Source organism: Spermophilus citellus (genome assembly GCF_964194105.1).
Source record: "Spermophilus citellus genome assembly, chromosome: 6".
NCBI classification, from domain to species: Eukaryota; Metazoa; Chordata; class Mammalia; order Rodentia; family Sciuridae; genus Spermophilus; species Spermophilus citellus.
In genome coordinates this window covers 13,728,672-13,741,270 of record NC_138187.1, presented here as the reverse complement: position 1 = coordinate 13,741,270, position 12,599 = coordinate 13,728,672, and the positions used below count along the sequence as shown (strand labels likewise).

The 12,599-nt window shown below is 45.3% G+C and overlaps 1 protein-coding gene across 3 annotated transcripts in view; it reads right to left on the bottom strand.

The window, feature by feature from the left end:
* Positions 1–12,599, bottom strand: part of IQCK (IQ motif containing K) — a gene marked incomplete at its 5' end in the record, with an annotated part of 122,834 nt that overhangs the window by 108,146 nt on the left and 2,089 nt on the right. For all 3 annotated transcript variants that reach the window (XM_081300365.1, XM_081300367.1, XM_081300366.1), the window contains 3 exons: positions 4,501–4,598; positions 5,576–5,705; positions 7,274–7,338. In XM_081300365.1, coding sequence (XP_081156491.1) covers positions 4,501–4,598; positions 5,576–5,705; positions 7,274–7,338 — 293 coding nt within the window. The remainder of the gene's footprint in view (positions 1–4,500; positions 4,599–5,575; positions 5,706–7,273; positions 7,339–12,599) is intronic.

The following is a 12,599-nucleotide window of genomic DNA, read 5'->3' as shown; positions in this document are numbered from 1 at the left end:
AGTTCAAAGCCAGCCTCAGCACTAAATAACTCAGTGAGACCCTGCCACTAAATAAAACAAACAAAAATACTAAACTTTTCTGAGAAGTCTTTACAGTCCTGTCTCAGCTGGGCTGATGTGAAGCTCCTGCACCTGCTCCCACCCACAAAAGCTATGGATGATGGTTGAACTGCATTTTTTTTTTTGGGGGGGGCAGTGGGGATTGAACTCAGGGGCACTGGACCACTGAGCCCCATCCCCAGCCCTATTTTTGTATTTTATTTAGAGACAGGGCCTCACTGAGTTAGTCGCTTAGTGCCTGCTAAATTTCTGAGGCTGGCTTTGAACTTGTGATGCTCCTGCCTCAGCCTCCTGACCCGCAGGATTACAGGTGTGCACTACCACGCCCAGCAGTTGACTGCTGGGTTTCTGTTCTCGTGACTAAAAGGCTCAGGGGTCACTCCAATTAAACTGGAGTAAATGGGCTGCACAAAATAACCACACAAGAGACACAAATACCTTTTTGTTTGGGGTCGCTGTGACGGCTCCTCTGACCTTAAGGGTCCGCAGGAAGAGAGAGCACGCGCTGACCCCTTTTATTGAGGAGAAGCTATTCAAATGAGGCAAGGGGTCAGGTTTCAGGGGGCTGAGTATCTTCATGATGTCCACTGTCAGCAGGTTGACTGACACCTGGGTAGGCCAACCCAAGGGCACAGTAAGAGAAGGGGACACACAAGGCACTTCCATGGAAGATTCTATCCTAAACAGGGCAAGGGGTTATTACAAAGGAACAGGTGAGCGTAGCTTCACCCATGGGGCTGTAGCAAGACACACCCATGCACGAGACACCAACCCTCGAACCCAAGAAGGGTGGGGAAAGCTCTGCCACATTTCTTCGACTGAGCGCCTCAGCACCCAGCCGGGGAGTGTGACTCAGTCACCTGCAAGGTTGGCCTCCCACAGTCGACCTGCACCTTACTGGAGGAGAGCAAGTGGGATGCTGGGCATTAGCTTTGCAGAGAGAGTGTGCAAGCCGAGGGCTTGCAAGTACAGACTTATTCCGGACTCAGAAGGGGTCTACAGCAGCTGTTTGGGGAGGGGGTGTCCAGAGAGGGCAGAAATGCTTCTAGAAAGGATTAATGAAGTATTGCTTGACAGGTGCAAACAAAATCCTCTTCCTAGCATCCTCAGGAAGTTATCAAGAAAATAAACCTTCCTCATAAAATCACTTAGGACTGGATGCTTTTTTCTGGAAGATGGGAACCAGGGCTGAATCAGGCCTCCAGTTGACCAGGGAACAAATCCCAGGCCACTCAGGTAACAGGTGTAACCCATCCGACCTGGGGGACACCAGCAGCACATAAAAACTAATAATAAGTAACAAGTCAACATTTGTCAAGTTCTTATTTTTCCAGGTCCGTCCTATGCACGTTGAAGGGGCTGTCTTATCTCTTCTGCAGTGAACCCATAAGCAAGTTCTGAGATGATCCTCATTTTGCATGTACAGAAATGGCAGTGGCTCAGAAGGATGAAATACTTTCCTTAGGCTGTGCTGCCAGCTTGGATGGAGGTGGATTTCAAACTTAGGTCATGTGGGTGTGTGGGGGTGCTGGGGTTGTGGCTCAGTGGTAGAGCACTCGCCTAGCATGTGCAAGGCACAGGGTTTGATCCTCAGCCATGCCTGTAATCGCAACAACTCCAGAGGCAGAGGCAGGAAGATCACTAGTTCGAGACCAGTCTCAGCAATTTACGGAGATTCTGTCTCAAAATTAAAAAAAAAAAAAAAAATTCTTTTTTTTTTTTTTGTACTGGGGATTGAACTCAGGGTACTTTACCAATGAGCTACATCCACAGCCCTTTTTTACTTTGTAAAATTTTGAAACATGGTCTAAGTTGCTTAAGGGCCTCCCTAAGTTGCTGAGGCTGGCCTTGAACCTGCCATCCTACTGCCTTGGTTTCCCAAGTCACTGGGATTATAGGCATGTGTCACTGAGCCCAGCTCAAAATTTTAAAAAATTTTAAAAGGTCTTGGGATAAAGCTCAGTAGTAGAACACCCCTGGGTTCAAACCCCATTACTCTAAACAAACAAAACAAACAACCCCCCCAACACACACACCCACATACAAAAACCACACACACATAAAAACAACAACAACAACAACAAAAAACAGGAAAAAATATTAGTGACTTTGACTCCGGAGTCTTGCTCTCAATCACTATGCTGGAAACCAAGGCCCACTTGACTCATTAATTGCAAAATTGATGCAAGCAGGGTCAGCCTGTGCACTTTGCCATCTACTACTCTCCCCCACCGCGCCCCCCCCCCCCTTGAAGTAGGCAGATGTCGGCTTCCTCCCTCAGTCCTCCAGGGATGAGTCCAACAGAACAGCCTTCCAGAAAGAAGAGACCAGGGTTTGGGTCAAGACAGGGTGACAATGCCACTGTCCTTATTCAATGTTCATCAAGCGCCAACTCTACGTTCACCACCCACCAGGCATTGGGTGGAATGATCCAATCATTGGGGAGAGCATAAAAATAAATCCGAGAGAGAATTTATCCTCAGAGCACTTAAATAGTGAGGAAGACAGGCATGTATAACATTAAGTATATGTATATTAAGAATGTCTTCATTTACCATAAAATGAGGAACAGATGAAAGTATTCTGAAGTCTGAGTGCTGGGGTCAGTTCCTTCTGTTTGGGCCTAACAGGGTGTCGGGGTGCGTTTCAAAGGCAAGTAGAGCTTAACTATGCTGAGAAGAGGAGCCCAAGGATTTTTTTCTAAAAAAAGAAGGAACATATGCAGAGAGGCCATGAGGTGGGAGCTGACCCAGAGAGCCCAGAGCGGTTCTGCCCGGCTGGAGGGGCGCTGGGGAAGGAGACCAGGAGATGAAGGAAGGGAGGGGGACAGAAGAGAGGGCCTCGGAAGCCAGGCTGGGGGTTCTGGGCCCACTGTTTAACGGCCAGGGTGTGCCCACACTCCTCCTTCATAAATGTGTGCCAGAGTTGGGTGCTGAGTGTCTCCCAGAGCCAGGTGTTAAGGCCTGGTCCCCACAGTGTGCTCCTGGAGGTGGTAGGGCCTAGTGGGTGATTGCAGGTGATGGGCGGTGTGCCCTTGAGGGGACCATGGGATTCCAGCCTTTCCCCCTCTCTCCTTCCTCCCTGGCTTGCTATACGAGTGGTTCTGTCCCACCAGGTGCTGCCACAGTGATGTGTTATCCTGCCACGACCCAAAGCAGTAGGGCCAGTCTACCATGGGCTGGGACCTCCAAACTCTGGCCCAGAATAAACCTCTTCTTTTTATAAGTTGATTATCTCAGGTATTTCATTACAGTGACAGCTGACCAGCACAGCAGGCTACTCAAATTCTGACCAGTGCCTCATAATCCATTTCTGCCTCAAGTAAATCACAACTGTTATGGGGAGGCCTATGAGGAGGAATGTCACACGGAGGGGATCAAGTGGCAGGCAATGGGGCACTTTGGAGGCCAGAGGGGCAGTATACATTAAGACTTTGCTAAAGGAGAATCAAACACACAAAAACTGTCTCTCAGGGCAGGACACAGTTCTTCTCAGAGAGGGAACCCAGGCTACAGGGCAACTACTCAGGTGAGGCCATGAACTCTGACTGGTTTTACAGACCACAGGATGTGTCACATCAATTGTGCATTCACTGGAATCAGGCCAACATTTTTAGTGTCATTTTGAATCATTTAATCTGGATTTGAATCCCAGCTCGCCATTAGCCCTTGATCATATTTCAAACCTCTGTACCCCTCTTTCCGCATCTGCAGAGCGCACACAGGGATGGCAGAGGGAACCCCACAGGGCTGTGTTGACAGCTGAGTGAAATAACAAGAGGTGAAGCACCGAGCGGGGTCCTGGTGCAGAGCAGGAACCTGGGCAACAGCAAACGTTGCTGCTCCTCTACAGTCTCTGTGTGTTGTTACACAAAACTGCAGACCCAAAGTACCCTGTGACCTGCAGAGCAGAGGCCACGCCTGAGGGTATCTAGGCGGGATGCGCCCAGATCAGATGATCCACCCAGATAGGCTGCTGCAGGGTGATAAAGACCCACATCTATTGGGCCCCCAGTGCATTCCACGCCTCTCCTGTAGTGACAACAGATGGCCCCAAGTAGAGGAATAGGGAGAAGCCGAGGGGGCAGATCAACCCAGAGCCAAAAGGGAGGTAAGAAGAGCTTTAATCAGTGCATACAATAAACAGGAAGGCCCAAGAAACCTGGTAGGTGCTACACTGCACGGGACCAGAGCAGGCAGGGGCGGCAGGCAGGGTGGAGGAGCGCTCAGGAGCCACAGGGGCCAGACAGCTGCTGGCGCGTGCTATGTGCACAACTAGCTGTCTTGGCCGGCCTTGGGTAAGTGACCCAAACACAGGCTTTCCCGCCCCAAGGGATCATCTGGAGAATAACAACTGGATGGCACAGAGATCATGGGCTGCCATTTGATTAAAATGAATTATTGAGGATTTAAAATTAGAGCCACCCACCAAACAACTGACCTCCAAACACTTTTCCTTCTTTGCCTGGTGAAGGAGGCTAGTCATCCCAGGAAGCAGGATTGGAAAGATGTAGGTTTCCAAATATTTTCTGGGGGAACCTAGAGTGAACAACAACAAAATTTCCACTGTAAATCCCAAACTGCCTACACCCGCCTGGGAGAAATTTTTAGACTATAAAAAGGTACTGTCCATCACTAACACACCCTTCAGTGTGACATTTGCTCCAGACCATAGAATCTGATTGCATTACTAGAGAAACTTAAAATGTCCCTGTGAGCCTCCGTAGTCTGCCAAGGATGTAGGTGGGTCCCACACCAGGGCAGGCCCCCGGCTTGTTATGGCTGCAGGCAGTAACACAGCCAGGAGCCCGGTGTGGCCAGAGGAGCAGAGGGACATAAGCAAGAGGAGTGCATAGGAACTGTGGCCACAGGAGAACTGGGGGTGGGAGCAAACTGGAAAGGGCCCCAGGGCCACGGGAATGGAGGTGGTGGTTGGCACACAGTCGGCAGGGAGGCCTGAGGAGCAGCTGCAGTCTGCACTCAAGGAAGGCACCATGACATTTTCTTCTACTTCTTGCATTTGTTTGCTCCTCTTTTTGTTCTTGGTACGTAAGGTAGAATCGGAGTGTGGTTTATTATTATCTCTACTGCATTTTAACCTTAAAGTTAAATCAGCAGAAAGATGATACTGTTTCCTCTTTTTTTTTTTTTTTTTTTGTAATGGAGATTGAATCCAGGAGCCCTTTACCACTGAGCTACATCCCCAGTCCTTTCATTTTTTTAATTTTCTTTTTTTGAGACAGGGTCTTGCTAAGTTGCTGGGGGCTTGCTAAGGCTGGCCTTCAACTTGTGATCCTCCAGCCTCCAGCCTCCAGCCTCCTGAATTGTTAGGATTACAGGCGTGCACCACCACACTCAGGGAGGATACTCCTCTTAAAAATAAGAATTAAAACAACAACAGTCTCTTATTTATGCAGTCTCCCTGAGGTCTAGGGACCACTCCTATCCCCACTCTATGGTTTTGTAATGTTCTAAACCCCAAACTATAAAAGAAGGAAACCCACTTCCTTACTCACATGTTTTTGGATCAACAGTTTCTGAGATCTTTAGAGGACAGGGTATATGTGAGACCCTGGTGAAAGGCGGGGGTGGGAAATAGTGCTCTATGTTGAAGCCGTGGGAAACCGTTTCCTCCAGGGGCGAAACCTGGGAAGGGAGGGGAGGGAAGTCAATGCATGTCAACAGTGGAAGCTGAATTTCCTTTCTTTTTTTTCAGTTGTTGATAGACCTTTATCTTATTTATTTATTATATTATATGGCCCAGTGACTGCCTGCTCACCCTGAATTGTCTTCACGTGCACAACACTCCTCACAAGCATCTGGTCAGTTTTTCTATTCAAAGAAGAGACCCATCCAGAAAACAAACCTACATGTTCAGCAGAAGAACTACCACTGTGATGTTTAATTTCCCATGTCAACTGGACTGACCCAGCTGGTGAAGCATTATTTCTGGGCATGACTGTGAGGGTGTTTCTGGAGATAAGTGACGGAGTGGAGGACTGAGCGGGGAGGTAATCCCCGGTGTGGATGGTTAGGATCCAATTGGCTGGGGGCCTAGCTGGAAGAAAGCCGTGGAGGGAAGGTGAATTTTCTCTCAGCCAGGATGTCCTTTTCCTTGATGTAGGCATCTGGGACTTGCACCAGTGCCCGCCATGCCATTCTTAGGCCTTTGACCTTGGACTTGACCAAACCACACTGCTGATTTCTCTGGTTTTCCAACTTGCCTATGGCCTTTTCTCAGCCTCCATAACCATGTGTGAGTCAATTCCTCTAAAAAAGACCCTTCCTTCATCTATCTATGTATTTTCTCCTATTGGTTGTCTGTCTGCCTATCTATTTATATTCTCTTATTGGTTGTGTCTCTCTGGAGAACCCTAAAATACCAGCAATACAGAAAAATCAACTCATTTATTTAAAGTGGTGATTTTAAATAAATATTCAAATATCTCTATATAGATCAAGAAAAGCAACAGGATAAAAGGCAAAAGGTTAAGATCTAAAAGAGCACAGTTGAACCTGGAATAAAGACAAATAATCCAGGAACAAGAGGTTATATGATGCAGAATCTGCAGAAACACTTGAGAAAGAATTGCATCCATAGAGCAAGAACATGATGCTAGAAAAAGGAACACTCACAAAATGTGATTTTTAGACACAAAAACTCTGTCAGAGGTGGCTATAATGGAAGCTATGAGTCTACAGACAGGTTTTGATTTCATCCCTGTGACCCTGCACAAGTCCCCTCGTCTCTGCAAATGTTTTTAAAATTTTCAAATTCATTGTGCATATTTAATTCCAAGGTATGTCTCTAAGGGCCTCCCTCCTGGCTCCCTATCCTTGGCCCTCTCGTGTACTCTGCATCTGCCCTACCCTGGAATGCAGAGGAACTTGTCCCCAGCACAGACAGGCTGTTGGATCCACGGTGAAGGCCCTTCTCCTCCAGGATCTCATCTGAGCCCCACAGATACCCTGTTAGTTGAGGATTATCTGTCCCATTTAATCAGTGCAGAAGCAAAGTCTGAAAGAGGTTATGTGATGCTTAGGTCACACCATTAGTAACAAAACTAGGACTGGCCTCAAGTTTCTGATTCTAGCTTCAGTCCACCGTCTCCTTCTCACCTCCTAACTCATGACAACGTCTGACCTTCCCCAGCCCTCAGTACTAGTCTCATTTAAGAGCCTTCTATTTAGCATGAGGCCTGGGTCATACTCACAGTAATTTCAGGCTCTTGTTTGACTTCATATCCTTTTGGAAAGGGAGGCAGCTCAGCTTGGTACTCTATAGGGAAGGGGAAAAAAAATCCTCAAATGCCATGCTTCACTGCAGTTTGTGATATCATTTCCTTTTCTCTGAATGAAATATTCTTAAATTTTATTTCAGTTGGTGGTTTACAGAAATAAAAACCAACTGGCCATTGCAAGGTAATATTTAGTGTGGATAAACCAACTTATTTAAAATGGACGGTTGACCTCTCACATGAAAGCCAAAGCTTTATGTAAGAGTCTGAGACTCTTTGCCTGAGAATACTAGTTCAGATTTTGCTCAAACATTAGGAGGAACAGAGGAAGGAAGAGACTGGGGAGGAGGGTAAGGGAAGATGCCAATAGCACACATGGAACAGAGTAATGCAAAGAACATTCCACCCAAGTCGTACAGGGCAGCAGTAACTACTGCTGAGAGAGGGACAGAAAATGCTCATGGGCTAACCTAACCCTAACCCTAAAGAAAAGTTGAGTAAAACATTTCTGGGAAGGTTCATGTTTTAAAGACGACTTTGACAGTGATGACAAAAGATGTTTCTGGCCAAGATGGTACTGAAGGAATGCAGCTCCGTTGTGCCTATGTTTTGCTCCTTACCTTGTTACTCACAGGTACTAGAGCATGTCTCACTTTTGAAAAAGACACTATTTTAAATATCAGGCTGGGGACACGTACATCCGACTACAGATTACAAGCAATTTGATTCTCAATATCAGCTATCACTGTGCAACTAATTACAATAGTCTCCCTTCACGAGAGCTTGGATCTTCAATGTCTCCCACAGGCCCAGATTGCTCTATTGGTAGGTGACAGGCTCTTTAAGAGATGGCACCTAGTGGGAAGTTTCCAGATCACTGGGGTCAAGCCCTGGAGAGTGGGGTCCTGGCCCCTTCCTTTTCCTCTTCAAGCCACCAAGTGGGTGGCTTTGCTCTGCCAGTCTTGTGCTGCCTGCTATAGGCCCAATCACTGAAACCTCCAAAACTGTGAGCCAAAATGAACCCTTTCTAGGTTGTCTCAGGTATTTGTTATGGTGATAGGAAGCTCATATACCCTTGTGCCCACAGAGTATGTTCCAAGATGTTCCTAAGATGCCCCAAATTGCGTCTTAGGAACATCTTGGAACATGCAGGTAGTATTAAATACCACGCCCAGCTAAATTTAGGGATTTAAAGCAACACAAATTATCTGAGTCAAAAGTCCAGGAAAAAGGGCCGGATGAGGTGGCGCATGCCTGCAATCCCAGCGGCTTGGGAGGCTGAGGCAGGAGGATTGCAAGTTCAAAGCCAGCCTTAGCCAAAGCAAGGCGCTAAGCAACTCAGTGAGACTCTGTTTCTAGATAAAATACAAAATAGGGCTGGGGATGTGGCTCAGTGGTCGAGTGCCTCCAAGTTCAATCCCTGGTACCAAAAAAAAAAAAAAAAAAATCCAGGAAGAGAGAGGTGTCTCATGCTGGAATCAAGGCATCAGTCACAGCTCTGACTTAGTATCTGAGAGTTGGGGTCCTTTTCCAAGCTCACTAGCTGTTCATTTTCTTGTGGTTGAAGGGCTGGAGGCCCTGTTGTCTCCTTGGTTGTCAGCTAAGAACTGCTCAGCTCCTAGAGCCTGCCCTCAGGTGCTTGCCTCGGGCAGTGTACAATAGGGCTGTTGGTACTTCAGTGCCAGCAGGAATCTCTTCTACTTGATCTGACTTCAAGGGCTCACCTGATTAGGCCACGCCCACCATCGTGTAAAGCGGATGATTAAGGACTTTAAATACATCTAAAGCATCTTTTCACAACAACACCGGTGTTTGGCTTAATATCTGAAAGGTATGTGCACTAGGAGTTAGGAATCTTGGGGGCCATGTTAGAATTTTGCCTACTGTATCAGCCACAGCTCTATCACTTTTTCCCCCTGCTTGGACAAGCATGTAAATTCACCTTTGTTGAGGGCCACAGCCAAGTCGGGATGACGCATCATGGCATTTTGTCAGAAAGGAGTGGTTGAGAGGTGACACCAGCGAGCCATTGAAATGATGATTATGTTAAGCTGTGTATTCAATTGTATATATGACCTTTACTGTCCGGCAATAGGGTGGCTCTTGCTGCCTGCCCCCCCCCACCCCCACTTTGGAGTTCCCTCGGGGTTCTGAGAGAGTGGTACAAGCGGACCCTGGTGGAGGGAAGAGTGTTCCCGGGAGTGTGTGTAGTGTGCTGGCGGAGTTCGGGAATAAAGACTTGCTGTTTGAACCTACAAGTGCTTCGTGGCGGCTCGGTTATTTGTGCCCAGCCAGACTGCGGCAACCCTTCTTCCCCCATCGCCCCACCCTGAGAATCACTGAGATAAAGGGAAAACTATTTAGGTTTAAAATGTATACATTTATGCCACTGTTTTAATACAACACCAGTACATAATTGTTGAAAGTAAATTTCAAATATCACAGAAATATTTACTTTTTAGTCAGTCACATCTAATCCTGTCCCTGAGTACTTAGGCTTGGCATACAGCCAACCGAATCTTTTCAATGTATTACTAATATAAGGTACACAAATATGTTTGCTTTAAATCTCCCAGACTAGGTCAAACTGCTAAAGTACGGAACCTCATAACTCTTGTCCACATTTTTCTTTATCAGTTTTTCCCCTTATTTGAATTTTATAAAAATTTATGCTGTCCTTTTTAATAGACTGTAGGTTTGGCAAGGGAAGTACCTGGGTTTGTGTTATTATATCCCCCAATTATTCTTGCTGAATAAACAAATAATGATGAATAAATAAACCAAACAGTACATCAAATTTTTTTTTTTTTTTGGTACCAGGGATTGAAGCCAGGAGTGCTTAACCACTGAACTACATCCCCAGCCCTTTTTATATTTTGTTACTTAGGGCCTCAGCCCCGCAAGCTGCTGGGATCACAGGTGTGCACCACCATGCCCCGCTGCAGCAAGTTCTTTTGATTCATCCATTAATCCCTACCTACTGCCTGCCACATGCCAGGAACCCTTCTAGGTGTTGAATATTGGGTCCTTCAATGCTGCCACAATTCTATTGTGCCACACTTATTAACAAGTGTGCTCTTAGTAGGCATCTGGGTTGTTTACAATTTTTCATTATTACAATGTTGCAATGAGCATCTTTACCACTGATCTCAATGAAATCATTTTTGTGGGATTAACTCAGTTGTGAAATTGTTATGTCAAAGGGAAAAAAATTGGGGCAATTTGCCAAACTTTCCTACAAAAAGTTTATAATAGTGAGACTGCCTATTTCTCCAAATATAATCAATCGTACACATTTGAAAAAATATTTTTATTTGCATTTCATTGTTATTTGCCATTTTTATTTTTCCAACAAAAATCTCAGTTAAAATTTGATGAAAAAACACAAAACTTCACATGACCATAGAAGAGATACAGTTGAAATAATTATTTAAAAGTATAGGAAAACATATTAGCCTCAGGAAAACCTGATATGTATGTTACTTTAAGCATTGGGAATGTTTACAAGAATCTGAAATATTTGAGAAATCATTGGTTTCACCTTGAGATTTCAACTTGATACACAGGTGATCAAAGACTTGTGTTGTTACATTGAAAGGCCTAAGCAAAGGGTTTGTAAAGAGCATTGAACTATTTAAAACAATTTGATTGATCATAGAGAACACCTTCTGGGGAGAAATGAGGGAGAAGATTGTCTGCTCTGGGTTGGTAAGAGGGTGGAAATTGAAGTGGTGTGAATAAGAGAGCTATGTTCTTTCTAGACTGGTTGCTGCTAAAGAGGATATGGGGTCAAGGTTGGGGTTTTTCCTGAGATGAACCAGAGGGTGTTTGGAGACAAAAGCAAGTAGCGAATTGTAGGAGCAGAATCCTGGAATAGCAAAGCTCAGATGGTGGGCAGGGCTGAGTGGGGAACTGCAGGGTGTAAGGATGCAAGCATGTGTATAAAGACTGGGCTGCTGTCCCCCCCCTTCTGATTGCCTCCTTAGTGAATGCTAAGTGGTACTGCTGAACCCCTGAGGAGTGAGCGCCAACCTCGGACCAGTGGGTGTGGGCAGTGAGAGGAGGCACTGATGGGAGCTGATGATCAGTGTTGAGAGCTAGTGGGGGCCATTTTACTCTGGCTTGCTCAGCTGCTGGGCAGGAACAAGCACTGAGTCAGCGCTGATCCATGCTGGCATCTGGCAGTGAGATGAAGGGTTAGATTTTATAACATCTTTGAGGGCTATCAAGCTGGAGAGTGACTGATTAAACAATGAGCCAAAGACAATAAAGAAAATACTGATAAGGGGCTGGGTTGTGGCTCAGTGGTAGAGTGCTCGCCTCGTACGTGGAAGTCACTGGGTTCGATCCTCAGCAACACATAAAAATAAAATAAAAATATTGTGTCCATCTACGACCAAAAAAGAAAAAAAAAAGATTAAAAAATACTGATAACAGTAATCATAGCAATATCAAAATAGAAAACTATAAACCCTAACCAATGTGATTCTGCAACCCGTACAATCAGAAATGAGAAATTATACTCCATTTGATTCAAATGTATGAAATGTCAAGATCATTGTACTGTCATGTGTAACTAATTAAAAAAAAGTCATAATCATTAAAAAAAAAAAAAAAAGAAAGAAAGAAAACTATAAACTCCAAACACTTGGGCTCAAGTCTTGGTTAAAACCGTAAACATCGCAGTGACTTGTGGACCTAGGGCCTGGCACATGCTAGGCAAGCACTCTACCAGAGTTACATCCAGCCCAATATAAATGCTTTTGAGAATCTTTAGTTGTCACTGGAAAGATGAGGGCAAACCCAGAACACTTACAAACAAGTTACCACAGAGGCAGGTAGGCACGGGCACATGCACACACGAGAGCACAGCACAGGGAGGATAAAGAACATAAGTTGGAGTTCACCTATACTGTATCTTGTCTTCATGAAATTGAGTACCTGTAGGTGTGTCTGCTGTGACAGTTTACTTTTTGAACGAAGACATCCTAACAGAATGTAATTCTTAATCTTAAAGGTAGGATTTCTACAAAGCCTGTTTTTTCATGTTTCTTGTAGGAAACTGAATCCACTCAACATGAGTGTGTTATAGAAAATTGCATTTTTCAGATGTTTAAGAAATGGGTTTAATCATCTGGGTTGAAATAGTCACTGCAGTGCCTGTGTGTATAATTTGCCATCTTTAACCTCATTAACTTCATTTTATCTCTATTACTTCATAAGTGTCGATTCACCTGCTTTTCAGAAAGAAAACCTTTTGTCTTGCTTTTTCCCTAGAGTCCTGATGGACCAACACAAACTC